Source organism: Aspergillus glaucus (genome assembly GCF_001890805.1).
Source record: "Aspergillus glaucus CBS 516.65 unplaced genomic scaffold ASPGLscaffold_8, whole genome shotgun sequence".
Lineage (NCBI taxonomy): Eukaryota > Fungi > Ascomycota > Eurotiomycetes > Eurotiales > Aspergillaceae > Aspergillus > Aspergillus glaucus.
In genome coordinates this window covers 585,988-602,035 of record NW_019170460.1, presented here as the reverse complement: position 1 = coordinate 602,035, position 16,048 = coordinate 585,988, and the positions used below count along the sequence as shown (strand labels likewise).

Sequence of the window (16,048 nt, the reverse complement as noted above, 5' to 3'; positions counted from 1 at the left end):
CAGAAGAAAGAAGAAAGAAAGAGACTAGACGCTACTTTTTTTTTTATCGTTTACGGGCTATCAGATTCGGGTCTGTTTTTTTTTTTTTTTTTTTTTTTTTTCAGTGGTGCTCACTCACCTACTCCGCACGATCGAGGGAGAGGTGGTAAGGAGAGGGAGCTAGAGTATAGAAGAGGAACTGAGTAAGAAAAAAAGAGACAAGTCAGGATTGTAACAAATAAGCATATTTTTAGAATTGATTTTTATATCCCAGAGGAATAAGAAAAGCCGTTAGGGGAAAACGAAAAAAAAAAAATTGTCCGGCGTCAGGTTAGGCTGTCAGTCATAAATATAAGTCACTCACGTCTCAGCACCGGAGAATCGCCATCGACAAGTCAATGTAAGCAGGGATTTACCCAATGCGGATTTGGGCCATTAAGAAGGAGGTAAAGAGGATTAACAATGAGGAAATAAAGTAGCAAATAGTCGGGCTCAGGAATTCAACTGATCTGATCCTCCTCTCGGATACGGAGGGACAGCCGTTCTGGGAGTATGTATGGCTGACATGTGCCGTGCCCAAACAGTAGCAATAATGTACTTTTTCCGTTCGCTTTAGTAAATCATTGGCAATCACTGGTGGCTTCCGAGCAGGGATTGGAATGTTATATTAAGCGTTATCCAGATCTAATAGTATGGTGGTGGCTATGAAAGAAATAAAAGAGATTCTCCGATAACATAACAGTCGCTTCCCACGGTTCTTGTGGAACAAGCTACTCTGTTGGGAAATGCTGTACCATGGCTGAAGAATCAGATTGCTGCTAATGCTAATATGCCGGTATGCCTAATATCATGCAATCATGTACGATGGAGAAAAGGGAAGGTGGTCATTATAGCGCTGTGGCCCTTAATTAGATCTAATCAATCTATCGTCATGTCACTGTATTTCTAGATCCAATCAATCAAACCACTCAGATCTAAATACACTAGTCCAGAAATGTAGCCAAGAAAATTACATGAAGATTTTTATCGAGATCAGATCATTTGGCCGGAGACACCTGCGGTACTGCCCACCAGTCATGCCATCGGGCTTTCGATCCAATTCCGGGAATCTCAACGCGAAGGCCAATTGGAGTTGAGGGTGAATCTGACGAATCTTTACGCCCAGCCAAAGCCTTCTTCACACTTTCAATGGCAATACTCGCCCCGATACACGCCTTCATGGTATCTTTGATGTCCCGTTTCCAGTCCTCCTCAATGGCCGGAGCCTTGTTGACCTTTCCGTCAGAGTCGGGGAGGAAAGGCCCGTGAGCGAGGGTGGCCTCCCAGGCTTTTCGCGCTTCCGAGATGGCGCGCGTCGCACGGTCCAGGACGATCGTGTCACTGTCCCCCTCCAAGACGGCTTCCCGACGGAATTCCTCGTACGGAACCAGCTCCGGCAGTGAGACCGGCAGAAAAGGCTTCATGCGGAGTTGGTACCGTAATCTTTCGCTCGAATATGCGTGCGCGGATGAAGCGGTTGGGAGGATATTGTGGCGGACGAGTAAAACATACAGGGCATGCAGGGAAATCGCAAAGGCGTCAACTGCGACGATTTGCGTGGTTAATCGTTCGAGCAGTCGGAGCGATCTTTGGGCGGCAAGTTGTTGCTCCAAAGCATGGCGCTTCTTTCCAATCAACGATGAAAGATTGCGCTTAGCCGTAGAAGCAATGAATGTGCGGATCCGGTCTATATGGCCCAGATGCGTCGAGCAAATGTGTGAAAGATACCAGTACATCCCAGGGAGCTCTTCTGGCGAGTATATCGAGAGCTCGAATCCGAGTTGGATTATCGATCGAAATTGGCATAGCTTTTGATGGTATGTCCAGCTGCTAAGAGGATATGAATAGGTTGTATCGCCGTTGGGTAGGGGTAGTGGTGGTTCTCGACTTAGTGTGCGCAGTTGCTCATCGAGGTCTTCGGCCTATAAACTGGTTAGAAACGTTGCTTTATGAGGAATTGGCGAATAAAATACCTCCATCTGCAGCTGATCCCAGTCAACTACAGTATGGCACAGTGTGCGACGAACGCGACATCGGTTGAGAGAGGCACATCGATACGTATCGACAAATGGCTGCAAATAGTGAGCCAAATGCCAAAGGGTCCATATGTCAAGAAACTCACTTGTCCAAATCGCTTAACAAAACCATCCATATGCTTAGCAATTTGGAATCGTGGATCAGAAGGCATCTCTGTTTCATCTGTGTTCGATTGAAGCAGCACACTGGATGGAAAGACAAGCTCCGTCAGGTCACTGTACAGGAAGTCTTTAACCGGAATAGACCCAAGGATGTTCGTGTTATTGACAAGGAGGGCCTGAGTGAATGCTCGAATATAGACAGACGGCTGGGGCTTTCTAGACAGCAAGGTCCAGATAGTAACTCTGAGATTGTGAGGCCCACGATAGTCAAGAACCTCTCTGAGATCAATAGCATCCTGACACAAGCGTTTCAGATGCGCCAGCGCATCCTCGAAGCTGATCCTCACAATGGGCCGGGGAGGGACCGTGCTAGCCAGTTTCCGTTGAATCTTTTCGCTAAAAGCTTCAGGTATCCGCTTTCCCAGTGAACCAGATTCTGACAACGAGGACACATGCGGCAAGCAAGTTGTAAAGTGCTCCGTCGATTTTGTCTTAATATCCTCATCTTCATCCAGTGCATGGAGCAAACTGCGTCGAAGAGATAACCTGGATTTGATAGCATCTCGCAATTTACCATCAATCGTATCCTCCTGCTCGTCAATCCACGAAATCGCCTGGTCGATCAACTTCACGAAGTGCGCCATGTCAAACTGGGACAAGAGTGTGCGATTGTAGAGTTGGGTCACGAAGTCTTCCTCCTAGGCACGGTTAGTAAATATGTATCTTGACGCAGCAATATGCGACTTGCCTCATAGTAATATTCATGGGAAATGCGGTCATGAACAAAGTCACAAGCCTTGACCAAGGCCAGACAGTATGCGCGCAGAACAACATGTAATAATGGCGATCCTTCCTTTTCGCTATTCGTGTTCGCGCGGTCGAATCGAGCTTCCTCGACAGTCTTCGGTACCGGCCATAATAACTTGTCGAGGTATAGCGATGTAAAGAGTGTTTGAGAGAGCGGGTGTCCCATGTGCCATGCCATCTGCCCATCACCACATTCATAATTCAGCGAGAGCCCTATGTGACAAAGGTCCCAGTAAATCGAGCTGCACCCACCTCATGGCAAAGCAATTCGTCCATGATACCCAACATTTCCTCCGGCGTCAGTTCTCGTGTGACATCGTAGTCGTCTTCTAAGGCTTGCGCTTGGTTCTCCCCGGGGCCAATGTATCCGCTGTCCATCTTCGAGTCCATAATCTGCGACGAATCCGAATCATTATCAGCTATCGATCGAGGGTCGACTATTGTCCCGCGTCAGCAGGTAAGGATCTAAACGGCGACACACCTCCAATGCACCCACCGCCTCAAACAGCGTAAAGTATTCATCTTTGACGAGTTGACCCGTGCTCAGTTCTGTCAAAAGAAAAAAGCGTCAGCGATCCGCGATCCAGGACGGAGATAATAAAAAGGCTTTACTCGAGGCAGCATTGGTGAACTTGTCAGTGATGTCGCTGCAGACAGTCTGCGAAACGACCCGCGTCGACGAGACGCGGACTTGGTTGTTCGGCAGCATGGGACAAGCACGGCAATGTTTTTCAATCTGCCGCCTAATTGATATGGAATAAAAAGTGTTTTCGAAAAGATATGGAGACGAAAACGAGGAGGCCGAACGAGGGGAGGCGGGGAGTTGGGCGGAACAAGAACCTCCCGCCCGCCGCAGAAAGTGTCATACGGCGGGTACAGTAAGATATGCATATCCAAAGACTACGGCAATCGTTTGGTTTTACTCGGAAGCAATTGAGTTATGGCAAAATAATTCAATTCTCTATTTCTGCCACACAATCGGACCAATATTGCTACAGAGTATCCGCTCCTTCACTCGGATAAACCCTCCACTGTGCGACACCATCCTTCCGCCCATAACCATGCTTTTATATCATCGTATCAACTTCGCGGCGGGGGGAATCGTTTATTTCTCGGCCTGAGCAGCCATGGCGGCCTGGTTATTCTGGGCGAGCGACTTGGCCTCACCCTGCTTGCCGTTCTGTTACCGAAAAGAGAAAATCCGTCAGCCAAAACTCAATCAACTCGTACCAGCGCAAAGGGTAGAACGAACCTCCCACTTGGCGAACTTCAGGTCCATCTGGCCACGACGCTCAGCGGCGGCACGGGGCTCCTCCTTGAGAGAGCGGCGGACCGTACGGGCAGCGACGGCCATGTAGCGGTTGTAGCTATTCCAAGAGAGCGTCAGTCATGGGTCGAAGCGGCATTGTCGGGGAAAGGAAAGGCATACGTCAGACCAGCGGCTTTCCAGAAGGACATCTTGACGGTGAATTGAGGAATGCGGAGGTTCGATTTGGAGACAGAGGGGAGTCAAACGGTCGTCGGGACTGTGAGTGTTGAAGCTTTGGAGCGGCGCGGGTTCGGAGGATCGGGACGATGGTCATGTGATCCACGTGATCAGACGAGATTCCCCGACGACATGAGCGACATCGCAGTCGCATTTCTGCGCTTGATTCGGTTGATTTATTATTATTGCCATGGCATAGTCCAAAGGATTTGCTCGTGCTTGCTCTGGTACATTTATTCTCCTAATGATGGAGTTCCGAGTGGTCACCTCTCAGATTTTCTCCGCGGGGGAATCCCATCACAGGACCTATACAGAGAACTCTGAAATGTATTTGAACACCTACGACTAACCGCTATTTCGACTGGGTGCAATCATGAATAGCACGATACGACTAATAGCTGATACTGGGGCAGACATGGAACCGGGCTTGCTGGCAAAGATGGGAATTTTCGTGTCCTGAATTAAGGTCCTCATCCTCGCCAATGAAGCGACTGTTATATCCATTGACACCAAAGCGCCATCGCTTCTATTCGCATCATCAACTGTCCTATGTACTTGCTTCAACATGAAATATGGATAGACGCTCCTCGCGTCTTGTGTTTGTCATCTTCGCTTTTCCAGATGCAAACTGATCTAACATTTTCTCAAATATCAAACGAACCAAGCAAACACGATGATGATTCACTGGACAGGTTGCCCCGTAACCATAGGAAGCCTGAAGACATGAAGTCGACTTTATTTTCTCACTGCTCATTATTTCCTTCTTTTGACGTTTCATCACTGTGTGACGCAACATTGCTAAACCCTGGGTCGGCGGTCAACATCAAGGTATCATTATCACCAAAACAAGAGTCATTCGAAGTACACACGTTTTGTTGCTTGAATTGCAAGAGATTCGTCATTTTCTTGTTGGAGTCACTTGCAAGCGTTTCGCATCTGGCATTTGCGAATACAGAAACGACAACAAAACACATTGTCCAATGGCATACTTCCAGAATGGTTGACTACGGGTACGACAGAATGATTCATTCTCAAGGCGCAAGTCATTACAGGGAGGAAATGACCATATATCAGTCGGTGGAGGATGCAGATATCAAACACGCTTTCGAATCAAATCTCAATCAAGATATTCAAAGCACAATTACGCCGAGCAATCAGTTTACCCCTGACGAGATATCTTTCCGCTCTAATTCCTTGGAGTCGTATTATGCGTCACCATATTCATCTATACCTGAATCTCCTGCAAGCGTCGGCTCACCCATATATGAGTGCGGGATAGCATGCATCTCCCAGGACTACCTACCGCCCTTTGATGCTTTCATTTCAAGATCAGATAGTCCAGCTGGTGAGACCATTTGTCTGGAACCTTCTCGGGGTTGCTATTCGCCCCACGTTCAAGAGATTGACGAGTTCTTGGATCTTTCGGAAACAAGCGATATGTCTACAAATTGCATATCTACGGAGGGTGTTCCTGGTCTCTGCGTTGAAGATGCATCGTTCACATTGGCTTCGTACGTACCGGTGCAGGCCCGTCCTCTTATTTCATATACGGAACATCAACGAGCAATCTACCCGGAATACGTTCAGTACTCGCACGAGCCAATTCAATTCGATATAAATGAGACAGCTGGGCCGGTGAATTCGGATTTTGCCTGTGAGCAGAGAGATAACAGTGTCTGCCATGATCTTATAGATGCGGATGAACTTTACATGTCTTTGGAGGCTCTGGATGAGAGCAATTATTTCCATTATCCATAAGCCATAGTTACTCATTAATTTGCTAAGCAATATCAATCATCATAAACGATTTCTTACTCTAAAAAGTTGTAAATGTATTGACTTGCCCGTTCCGACCATCCGAGGGTATTCCCTCGGGAACGAGTCACGTGAGCTTCTAGGCGGTTCTGCCGCCAAGCATCCGGGGATCGAGAAACGCCTGGAAAAATTTCGAGACTTTGGCTTCATCTTCTCCTCTTTCGTCTTTTCTCTCTTTCTCTTCGTCACCTCCTTTCCTCTTTTTCCTCTTTCTTTCCCCTTCTCTCTCCAGACCTATTGCTGTTCTGGGAGTTCTAGCTTGGGTTAATTGATTTATCCTTATTTATTCCTAATTTCGTCTACCCCCACCTCCCCCTTCCAAGATGCAGATGCAGCGTGCTTTCTCTGCCCGTCTCTCTGCCGCTGCAAAGCGTGCTCCCATTGCCAGATCTTCGGGTTTCAACCTCCAGCAGCAAAGATTTGCTCACAAGGTACGTTTTTTCGAGAAATTGGCGGTTCAATTGATGGCGCACAATTGTGCCATATTCGTGTTCCGCAGCTCCCGAAGCTTCCTGTGGTGACCTCGCTAACGTCGCTTGTGCTCTCTAGGAACTCAAGTTCGGTGTTGAAGCTCGTGCTCAGCTCCTCAAGGGTATCGACACTCTTGCCAAGGCTGTCACTTCGACTCTTGGTCCTAAGGGTCGCAATGTCCTGATTGAGTCGCCCTACGGCTCGCCCAAGATCACCAAGGGTATGCTATCCGTCCATAAATCCTCGAGGAATGACTTTGTTCTTTAAAAAAGGGGCCCAAACTGACGTCAATAGATGGTGTGACTGTTGCCAAGGCCATCCAGCTCCAGGACAAGTACGAGAACCTTGGTGCTCGTCTCCTCCAGGATGTCGCTTCCAAGACCAACGAACTCGCTGGTGACGGTACCACCACCGCCACCGTCCTTGCTCGTGCCATCTTCTCCGAGACCGTCAAGAACGTTGCCGCTGGCTGCAACCCCATGGACCTGCGCCGCGGTATCCAGGCTGCTGTTGACGCCGTCGTCGTCTACCTCCAGCAGAACAAGCGTGACATCACCACCGGCGAGGAGATTGCTCAGGTCGCTACCATTTCCGCCAACGGTGACACCCAGATCGGCAAGCTGATCTCCACCGCTATGGAGAAGGTTGGCAAGGAGGGTGTCATCACCGTCAAGGAGGGCAAGACTCTTGAGGACGAGCTTGAGGTCACTGAGGGTATGCGCTTCGACCGTGGATACACCTCGCCCTACTTCATCACCGACGCCAAGTCCCAGAAGGTCGAGTTCGAGAAGCCCCTCATCTTGCTCTCTGAGAAGAAGATCTCCGCTGTCCAGGACATCATCCCCGCCCTCGAGGCCTCCACCACCCTCCGCCGTCCCCTCGTCATCATTGCTGAGGACATTGAGGGTGAGGCTCTCGCTGTCTGCATCCTGAACAAGCTCCGTGGTCAGCTCCAGGTTGCTGCCGTCAAGGCCCCTGGCTTCGGTGACAACCGCAAGAGCGTCCTTGGTGACCTTGGTGTCCTCACCAACGGTACCGTCTTCACTGACGAGCTTGACCTCAAGCTCGAGAAGCTCACCCCTGACATGCTCGGTTCCACCGGTTCCATCGCCATCACCAAGGAGGACACCATCATCCTGAACGGTGAGGGTAGCAAGGACAGCCTTGCTCAGCGCTGCGAGCAGATCCGTGGTGTCATGGCTGACCCCACCACCTCTGAGTACGAGAAGGAGAAGCTCCAGGAGCGTCTCGCTAAGCTCTCTGGTGGTGTTGCCGTCATCAAGGTTGGTGGCTCCTCCGAGGTCGAGGTCGGTGAGAAGAAGGACCGCGTTGTTGACGCCCTGAACGCTACTCGCGCTGCCGTCGAGGGTGGTATCCTCCCCGGTGGTGGTACTGCCCTCCTCAAGGCCTCCGCCAACGGCCTTGAGAAGGTCAACACTGCCAACTTCGACCAGCAGCTCGGTGTTAGCATCATCAAGAACGCCATCACCCGCCCCGCTCGCACCATTGTCGAGAATGCCGGTCTGGAGGGTAGCGTTATTGTCGGCAAGCTCACCGACGACTACGCCAAGGACTTCAACCGTGGCTTCGACAGCTCCAAGGGCGAGTACGTCGACCTCATCGCTGCCGGTATCGTCGACCCTCTCAAGGTCGTCCGCACTGCTCTCGTTGACGCCAGCGGTGTTGCCTCTCTGCTTGGTACCACCGAGGTCGCTATCGTTGAGGCCCCTGAGGAGAAGGGCCCTGCTGCCCCTGCCGGTGGCATGGGCGGTATGGGCGGTATGGGTGGCATGGGCGGCGGCATGTTCTAAGCTCGCCCAGGTCATCTATAGCCTAACTTCCTTTCTCCCCGGGCCTTTTCGTTTTCCGAGCGTCTCTTGCATACTTTGAGCATGTGTTTGAGTATTTATATTTATGTTATTTTCCTTTTGTGTATTAATGTCTTAAACGTATACCTTTTGTGACGTTTCTCTCCGATTTGACGCATTTCCTTTTTTTTTTTTTTCCTTCATGTCATCTCCACTCTGCAATGTTGGGTACGAAAAAGAAAAGTCTCAGGGAGTCCTGTGTATCATATCATGTACTTTATGTGCGCCGCGGTCTGGGTCTGGCTGCGGTGTTTTGAGTTTCTTTTAAAAATTAATGTTCATGGGCATGACGACTTTCAACTGGACTTGGTAACACTACTGTAGCCGTAGCTAATATTAGCCAAGTAACGTACTTCATAGAGTTCGCAGTATATGAGTTTATGCTACGGAGTCCTTAGGCTGCAATTGTCTTTACTTTGCTTGGCTTGTGGGGTTTCCCATGGCTGTAATCGCATACTGGTATTGAGTAACAGAACATACAAAGTAGAACGTATCAATAACCTGGTCGACACCGGGCCCCAGCCAACATGGGCATCGAATGTAAAAAAGTACAGAGAAAAAATGTGAAAAGAGAAAAAGTATAGAGTACAGAGAGGAGATTTCAAGATATATGTGCATCGTTTTCAGATTTGCCAAAATGCTTTTGAATGAAAACAAAACAAGACAGCCACTTTGTCTTCTCGGGTGGGAATGGAAATCTATAAAATTCAAGAAAAGGGAAAGGAGATGCGATATCATCAAACATTAAACCAATATAATGAGATGAGGTGAGTGGATCCAAAAAAGTCTAACAGTCACACGCCGGCTTTGCAAGATATGAAACAAAAACAAAAAATGAGGTAAGAAAATTGAAGTAGGAGATGCAGAGGATGATAGCAATGCTTGGTGAGTGTACGTATTCACAGGTATATGTAGTGAGAATGTCAAGCAAAATCGGCGTCATGGGAGGTAGAAGTGAAGGTTAGGTCTGAGGACAGCGTGGAGCGAGAGGTATCTATTATGCAGAATCAGAATCAGACTCTGGTAAGCTAGCATGATGCCGCTCATTCACACCTCGAGCCATCTTCTTCCCGAGCTCATATGTCGAGATCATAATAGCACATGCCGGGGCTACTTTCAAACACCGCGCAACCCAGCCCCGGAAAAGTCCTGCCGTACCCTCTTCGCGGAAGATGTGCATCAGGAACTTTGGTAACGAGAGTTGTTCGGGTCGAAGGTTTGCTATTGCACTACCTCCAGATACTGCTGAGGGTGGTGATGCGTCCCCCATGTGCCGGAATACTTGCTGTCGGGTCTTCCCCACATCGAATGGGGTCGTGACGAACGCGGCGAGAGAGCCGGATGTTGCGCCTGCGATAAAGCTTTCAATGAATGTGGGTGCGTCTGGCTCCAGTGGCTGTTGTTGTGCGGCAGGCAAGATATGTTGCCCTTGGGCCCTCTTGCGGGCGTCCATGAGGAAAGTCTTCACTTCTTCATAACCCCACCAATATAAACCAGAAAATGGTACGTCGCGCCACATTGTCAGAGTTAATCCTCGCCAGAGTGAGCTATACCCTCTAACCTGGGTCATATGGTATAGATCCTCGAGGGTTTCCTTGAAATGCCCCGTTCCGGAACCGGAGCCGGAGGTGGCCTGCAGTCGCGTCCGAAACATCTCAATGGGACTGATGGCCGACGCTGCCGCAATTCTTGCAGTAGTGCCTGCGACAAACGGGGCATATGTATCGGGGAAGGATCGTTTGATGGGACTGCGATCGTCCGATCGTAGCCAGTCGTACCCGGCAAAGTAGATGATATTTGCCGGGATCCCCATCATCAGGGTCGGACTGAGGCCGCGCCAAAGCGTCAATGTCCCTTCATTTCGAGCAATTTTCCGTAATCCATCCAGTGTCGATGTAAATGTCCTCCTCCGGGTCTCTTCGACTGCACAGTCTATCTCAGCCGGGGGTGCGTTCCCCAGGGTTCCCGCACCCGGCCCGGCTATGCATATCTCGGCATTCTGGCCGATCCAAAACACTTCTCGACAGCATGCTGTAACTCCCAGGTTAGGAGGCGCATTCTTCAAATTCTGTATTGAGTGGGAGGTGTAGGGAGAGGTCTTGTTGGTTTTGTTCGTAGGGTATTGGGATTGTAGGCGAACGCGGACGACATCGAGAGGAGTTACTGCAGTCGCAAACACATTAGCTTCTCGTACGTAGATAAGAGAATCGCGAATAAATCTAGTCTTCCTAATCTCTAGGAAACCAGTGCAGCCAGTCACTCACCTAGTACAGACGTCAGGATGCTTCCAAGGGTCGCAGACACCATGCGCTGCGAGACTGAGACGTCCTCTGAGATTTGGTTGACAGCCTGAGGGGCAGGAGTAGCTCCCGTTCCATTTGTAGCCGCCATTGTGAAAGTATTTTCAGGAAAGTAGCATGACTCTCTGTGTCTTATAGAGTTGTCTTATCTGCCTGTCGGCCGTTTGCCTTCGAGAGCGGTATCGGTCCCCACGCGTAAGATCAGACCCAGCACCGGACGTTGATTCGGAGTCTTCCCCTTTTCTCACTGCAAACACGTCGGCTATGCGAGACGAGACTGAGTCAGTGATTGACTCTGGAATTGATATCAAACTGAGTAACTGAGAGTCTCTCTAGTCTCTACTCTCCGATGCGTCACTGGCAAAATGCGAGAAAAGTCGGCGGGTGGCGCTGTTCCAAACATGGTTTAGCGCCGGAGATAAGCACCGTCTCCTCCCGATCGGAGATTCTTCTTTACAACAACAACTTGCATCGAGACAATCTTACTACTAGTCGCGGACAGTCAATGGAGACACAATGGCTCTATGCTTGTGACGATTGATATTAAATATATACTAAAATTGTTGTTTGACCTGCAGTCCTGGAGCTGATCGCGATCCGGAGAAAACCCCGCCAGCTTATCAATCTAAAGCGCCGGTCTATCAAAATCATGGCGGACAACGCAGAACTCGAGTCGTTTCGACGCCAGTGGCGCGAAGAGGTTGCGCAGAGGACGAGGCCTGCCAGGTCAGGCCCCCCTAAACCCGGAGCACCTGCGCCAACATCGACAACGACAGCCCGATTGGGTCAATTTCCCCCCACTCGCCACGAAGCATCGGAGCGCAAGGATGAAGACGAGGATGATGGGATCCTGGCTCCTCCGGCGGAACAGGAGGAGATTGTGCAGCAAATTGGGCATATGAGTCTGGCTGACGAGGATGCGTTTCATCCTCGAGTTCCAGAGAAAGAGCCCAGTTCGGCTCTGGAGCATTTCGAAAAAGCGGTGCAAAAGGAGGAGGAGGGTAGCTTGGGAGACAGTCTGCAACTCTACCGCAAGGCCTACCGGGTAGGATAATATTGTTTGATTACGACTGCTTGTTGATAATACTAACCATGCTTGCTGTACAGTTAGACTCGACTGTCGATAAATCTTACCGCGACAAGCATTTTGCCTGGGCATGGAAGAAACCCACACAGCCTCCTGGTCCCAATGCTCCAACTGCTAGTACTACAACAGTGAAACAAGACGAAGAGAAATCCGATATTCTACCAACGCCCGACCTCATCGCATCCTTTGCGCATTTACCCATCCCGCCGGCCGAACCTGAAATCGAAAACACACCTCCGCCCCCGTGCCCTATTGCCAAAGTCCCGTCTGAAGTTATTGTTGAGATTCTGAAGCATGTGGCTTTGATGGACCCGGCAGCTTTTGGTCGGATATCGTTCGTGTGTAAACGTCTGGCATACCATTTCGCACATGACCAACACATCTGGAGACGGCTTTGCCAGGGATCAGAGTTCGGGTTTAAATCGATGCACTATTCGTTTGCTTGCGACGTGTTTGGTAACCCAGAATACACGCTTGCTCCTCGTTACACTCCATTTCCTTTTGATACACCATTACAGATCCCGAGTCCGTTTGATTCATGGAGCGAAGTCTTCCAAATGCTTCCCCGGATCCGTTTCACAGGGATCTATATCAGCACGGCCAACTATACCCGACCCGGTGGAGCCTCCGCATACCAGAACGTATCGTGGAACAGCCCCATTCACATCATAACCTACTACCGATACCTACGATTCTACCCAGATGGAACTGTTCTTTCGCTGCTGAGCACCACGCCGCCGCTAGATGTGGTTCCATACATAAACAAGGAAAATGTGATGATGGCACGAGGAACTTCTCATCGACAGCAGCAACAGCAACAAAAGCCATCGGACTCCGGTCATAAAACCGCCGGATCATCCGATTATGTTCCTCCTGTAGCAATGGCAGCGTTGAAATACACCCACCGGGGCCGGTGGCACCTGGTCAAACCGACTACGCTACCAGACCCACCAAACCCGAACGCCAGGCCCGAGCTGGCACCAGACCCATCGTTACTAGGTAAAACCCCGGAAGGCGTCGAAAATGATTCTCGAGACATCATCATTGAAACCGAAGGAGTTGGTCCGAAGTACATCTACACGCTCCATTTGGCCTTGCGGTCATCTTCTGGTGGAACCAAGCCTGCGAACTCCAATGTTTCACCACCCAACCCGGCCAAGAATACGAAGCTGGCTTGGAAGGGGTATTGGAGTTATAATAACCTCACGGATGACTGGGCTGAGTTTGGGCTGCGGAATGACCGGGCATTTGTGTTCCGGCGTGTTCGGGGGTGGGGTATGAATTGATACGACTTACGATACTAGATACTGATGATCTTGTCAGTTATAAAATTATTGGGAATAGACATGTGAATAGTGTATAGGCCATGATTTGTCAAATAGGAACGGCAGATATATTTGTAAAGAGGCAAATCGTCAATCATCATCATCAGGATGACGAGGCACCTTCTCACAACATAGCACCTTGACACCGGTCCAGCAAGTCTTGCCATCCCCTGTACGATCAACTCCCGTAACCTGCTCTCCAGGGCAATATTCACCCCTGCAGAATGGCGATTTTCCTCCCCAGTAACAGTCGTCGAAGAGTCCATCTGCATAATAACTGAGAGCAGAGTTATGGTCATTGGTTTCTGAGAAGGATTGGTCGTTGGCTGTCTTGTTTTTCTAGTACTCCGTACTCTCAAGTACTTTGATTTGGGGTTCATTCAACCGGGATGCTGTTCATGACTACTGCCATGCCCATACTGGACAGCATCAAGGCTTGAAGAAGGTTGGTTGCATTTTGGAAAGAGGTTTAAGTGGGAGGTGGCGAGAGGTTCTTCAGTCTGTCATTGACCTGAGTCATCTGACCGTGGAACATCTGGAGTAGCACTGTGGAGTGCGCACACAGCGCATCCATACTGGACTCAAGAGCTTAATGCTCAGCTGAGCCGATCGTTACTTGCTTGGACTGAAATGGCAGTTACATAATATTCTGATAAGCTGTTCTCAGCTACAGTGGAGCCGAAGTTTCACTGAAGTACGCAACCCTATTATTATAGCACTGGAGGAAGGAGTATAGGGCAGAGTAGGGAGGGTTATTGACATATGGGAAGAGATACAACAACGGAATAGAGCCACGATATGCGTTACTGAAATCCTTCCAAGTCCTGCTATCGTTCATCTCGGAGAACCAAGATGGGCTGAGCTGTGGAGGCGAAGATCAGCCAACCACCTCCACCGTAGTGCAGATCAGCAGGACTAATCCAGCTGAACATGAACCTGAAGGACACAGAAACTGTCGGGGTTGTTGTCACGCCCCAGAGAATTGTTATTTATAAGAACACTACTCCCTACACATAACTCACAGACTCCATTCTGTAACCACTTCAAACCCCTGTCCAAAATGAAGGCCTCTACAGCTCTCCTCTCAGCCCTCGTTCCCCTCGCAACCGCCTCTGCCGTTTTCAGAAACAATGCAGACGTCCTACGCTCCGCCGAATCCATCCTCCACGGTTTGAACACCAACCACTACTACGACCAAGGGCTGCACACCACCGAAGACGGCCTCAAAACCATAGCTCAGGTAATCCTCCACAACGAGGTCCACGGCAACATCACTTACGAAGACGGCGTCCTCTGGGCCCGCAAAGATGTGGAGCCCACCATCTGGAATCTCAACCAGGACTGCCGCCGAGACAGCAAGGGCTTCCAGATCTCGGCCTTCGATCCGTTCGATCGTAGCATCTACTGGAAGACAAACTATGACAAGGTCACTCTCGGCGACAATGAATACTACGATGGAGGCAGTCGGTTTTTGATCCGGGTCGCCAACGGCCATAAAGGTGATGATAAGAACAATGGTCAGGCATCTATGGCAGGCATAGACGAGTGCGAGGGCGATGGAAAGAAGCCCGGTCATCTTCCGCCTGGTGGAGAGGGGGATGATGAATGGCAGGTTATGTACATTGCTACCTCGAATTCTGGGTGTGTGTACTTCAATGACGAAGGAATGTCGAGGGTTGGAACTGTTACTGCTTGTCATCCGTTTAAGTTTAAGCAGGTGCATGACTCTGATGTGCCTGTTTGGGAAGATCCAAATGCGCATTGCCCGTCTGTCTGAATGGCTGTTTAATGACTTGAGGCAATGGTGTCTTTTGGTGTAAATTATATGGCCAATATATCTGCCAGTTGGATGATCATGATAGCAATAGCAGTGTCGACTAAATACAAACAAAATCCATTCATCGTTCACTTAATATAGACTCCGTACACCATCCACCATCACATTATAAATCTCCTAAAGCTCATCTCCTACAGCAGAGCACCTTCTTACCCGTCTGGCAAGCTGCACCATCCCCCCTGATATCACGTTCTCTTTCTGCCTCATTACCGTTGCAGCTACCCCCGCAGATCGGGGCTTTTCCTACCCAGCGGCAACCTGGGGGTGCGGCAGCGGCTGTCATGGATTGGGCATTGTCTGTGTTTTATTTCCTCCCTTAGTATCTTTCTTTACTTAGGAATGCTGAATAGCATATACTTGCCATTGTTTGACATGGATTGAGGCATGGCTGCTGCCGTGGCTACGCCGGCCAGCAACAAGGCCCCAAGAAGATTAATCAGTTGCATTTTTGAGGATTTCAGCTTCTTGTGTGAGAATTGTGAGAGGGAAAAGGGAGTCGCTCTGATTGACTTGACCTTGAGGCACTGGGGGGTTTAAGTATTCGAATGCTACGCGTCTTCGTCATACAGTACAGAGTACAGAGTCGAGTCTGATATGTTTCCGTTGTCAGCTGCAGTAAACGTAGCGGATCCCGGAAGCTCATTAGTATTCTGCTCTTCAATATGGCAGAATAATTGATCAACCATGTAGAGAGACAGCTCAGGAAGCCGGGGAATTGACTATATATCTATGCATAACCCTAAGATACTTGTAACGGCTCGAGATTCGCCAATCTTCTCCGTACGAGATCGTACCCAAAAGTCTATAAACGTGACAGCTTGTTATTTAATAATCTTACTAAATAGTCCGTACAGAGTAGTACAATATCACTTGTGGGAGAAAAAAAAAAAAAAAAA

General features: G+C 49.5%; 9 protein-coding genes across 9 annotated transcripts in view; 4 read left to right on the top strand and 5 right to left on the bottom strand.

The window, feature by feature from the left end:
- ASPGLDRAFT_65957 (Zn(II)2Cys6 transcription factor) overlaps positions 1–867 on the bottom strand; it is a gene marked incomplete at both ends in the record, with an annotated part of 3,635 nt that extends 2,768 nt beyond the window's left edge. The window contains one exon of the mRNA XM_022548962.1: positions 843–867. Coding sequence (XP_022401843.1) covers positions 843–867 — 25 coding nt within the window. The remainder of the gene's footprint in view (positions 1–842) is intronic.
- On the bottom strand, positions 854–3,661 carry ASPGLDRAFT_147935 (N-alpha-acetyltransferase 35, NatC auxiliary subunit). The gene is made up of 6 exons (XM_022541946.1): positions 3,576–3,661; positions 3,216–3,512; positions 2,905–3,141; positions 2,141–2,854; positions 1,992–2,090; positions 854–1,940 (listed from the first exon to the last, which is right to left on the bottom strand). The coding sequence occupies exons 2-6, from the start codon at positions 3,351–3,353 to the stop codon at positions 1,017–1,019; spliced, it is 2,112 nt and encodes a 703-aa protein (XP_022401842.1). The 5' UTR covers positions 3,354–3,512; positions 3,576–3,661; the 3' UTR covers positions 854–1,016.
- A 407-nt stretch (positions 3,662–4,068) lies between these two features.
- Positions 4,069–4,480, bottom strand: ASPGLDRAFT_169799 (ATP synthase subunit epsilon family protein; the record flags this gene model as incomplete). Its single annotated transcript, XM_022542699.1, has 3 exons — positions 4,393–4,480; positions 4,216–4,330; positions 4,069–4,143 (listed from the first exon to the last, which is right to left on the bottom strand). Exons 1-3 carry the CDS (start codon positions 4,419–4,421, stop codon positions 4,069–4,071), a joined length of 219 nt encoding a protein of 72 aa, XP_022401841.1. The 5' UTR covers positions 4,422–4,480.
- Positions 4,481–4,800: 320 nt separating this feature from the next.
- Positions 4,801–6,256, top strand: ASPGLDRAFT_1422398 (uncharacterized protein). Its single transcript, XM_022541760.1, has one exon. The coding sequence runs from the start codon at positions 4,999–5,001 to the stop codon at positions 6,205–6,207; it is 1,209 nt and encodes a 402-aa protein (XP_022401840.1). The 5' UTR covers positions 4,801–4,998; the 3' UTR covers positions 6,208–6,256.
- Positions 6,257–6,593: 337 nt separating this feature from the next.
- Positions 6,594–8,546, top strand: hsp60 (chaperone ATPase HSP60; the record flags this gene model as incomplete). The annotated part of the gene is made up of 3 exons (XM_022540509.1): positions 6,594–6,695; positions 6,814–6,955; positions 7,030–8,546. 3 exons carry the CDS (start codon positions 6,594–6,596, stop codon positions 8,544–8,546), a joined length of 1,761 nt encoding a protein of 586 aa, XP_022401839.1.
- Positions 8,547–9,600: 1,054 nt separating this feature from the next.
- Positions 9,601–10,994, bottom strand: ASPGLDRAFT_34781 (putative mitochondrial carrier protein; the record flags this gene model as incomplete). Its single annotated transcript, XM_022544470.1, has 2 exons — positions 9,601–10,766; positions 10,868–10,994. 2 exons carry the CDS (start codon positions 10,992–10,994, stop codon positions 9,601–9,603), a joined length of 1,293 nt encoding a protein of 430 aa, XP_022401838.1.
- A 280-nt stretch (positions 10,995–11,274) lies between these two features.
- On the top strand, positions 11,275–13,503 carry ASPGLDRAFT_81625 (putative F-box protein (Pof7)). Its single transcript, XM_022550126.1, has 2 exons — positions 11,275–11,948; positions 12,011–13,503. Exons 1-2 carry the CDS (start codon positions 11,553–11,555, stop codon positions 13,274–13,276), a joined length of 1,662 nt encoding a protein of 553 aa, XP_022401837.1. The 5' UTR covers positions 11,275–11,552; the 3' UTR covers positions 13,277–13,503.
- Positions 13,504–14,375: 872 nt separating this feature from the next.
- ASPGLDRAFT_34779 (uncharacterized protein) lies at positions 14,376–15,092 on the top strand (the record flags this gene model as incomplete). The annotated part of the gene is made up of 1 exon (XM_022544469.1): positions 14,376–15,092. One exon carries the CDS (start codon positions 14,376–14,378, stop codon positions 15,090–15,092), a length of 717 nt encoding a protein of 238 aa, XP_022401836.1.
- ASPGLDRAFT_46106 (uncharacterized protein) lies at positions 14,973–15,656 on the bottom strand. The gene is made up of 2 exons (XM_022546386.1): positions 15,514–15,656; positions 14,973–15,449 (listed from the first exon to the last, which is right to left on the bottom strand). The coding sequence occupies exons 1-2, from the start codon at positions 15,596–15,598 to the stop codon at positions 15,277–15,279; spliced, it is 258 nt and encodes an 85-aa protein (XP_022401835.1). The 5' UTR covers positions 15,599–15,656; the 3' UTR covers positions 14,973–15,276.
- Positions 15,657–16,048: the final 392 nt, after the last annotated feature.

Coding starts and splice junctions, on each gene's coding strand:
- ASPGLDRAFT_147935 (XM_022541946.1), bottom strand. CDS start 3,353: ATGGACTCGAAGATGGACAGCGGATACATTGGCCCCGGGGAGAACCAA. Junction 3,142..3,215: donor ACGAATTGCTTTGCCATGAG/GTGGGTGCAGCT, acceptor GGTGATGGGCAG/ATGGCATGGCACATGGGACA. Junction 2,091..2,140: donor TTGTTAAGCGATTTGGACAA/GTGAGTTTCTTG, acceptor CACTATTTGCAG/CCATTTGTCGATACGTATCG.
- ASPGLDRAFT_1422398 (XM_022541760.1), top strand. CDS start 4,999: ATGTACTTGCTTCAACATGAAATATGGATAGACGCTCCTCGCGTCTTG.
- ASPGLDRAFT_81625 (XM_022550126.1), top strand. CDS start 11,553: ATGGCGGACAACGCAGAACTCGAGTCGTTTCGACGCCAGTGGCGCGAA. Junction 11,949..12,010: donor TCTACCGCAAGGCCTACCGG/GTAGGATAATAT, acceptor CTTGCTGTACAG/TTAGACTCGACTGTCGATAA.
- ASPGLDRAFT_46106 (XM_022546386.1), bottom strand. CDS start 15,598: ATGCAACTGATTAATCTTCTTGGGGCCTTGTTGCTGGCCGGCGTAGCC. Junction 15,450..15,513: donor TCAATCCATGTCAAACAATG/GCAAGTATATGC, acceptor AATAAAACACAG/ACAATGCCCAATCCATGACA.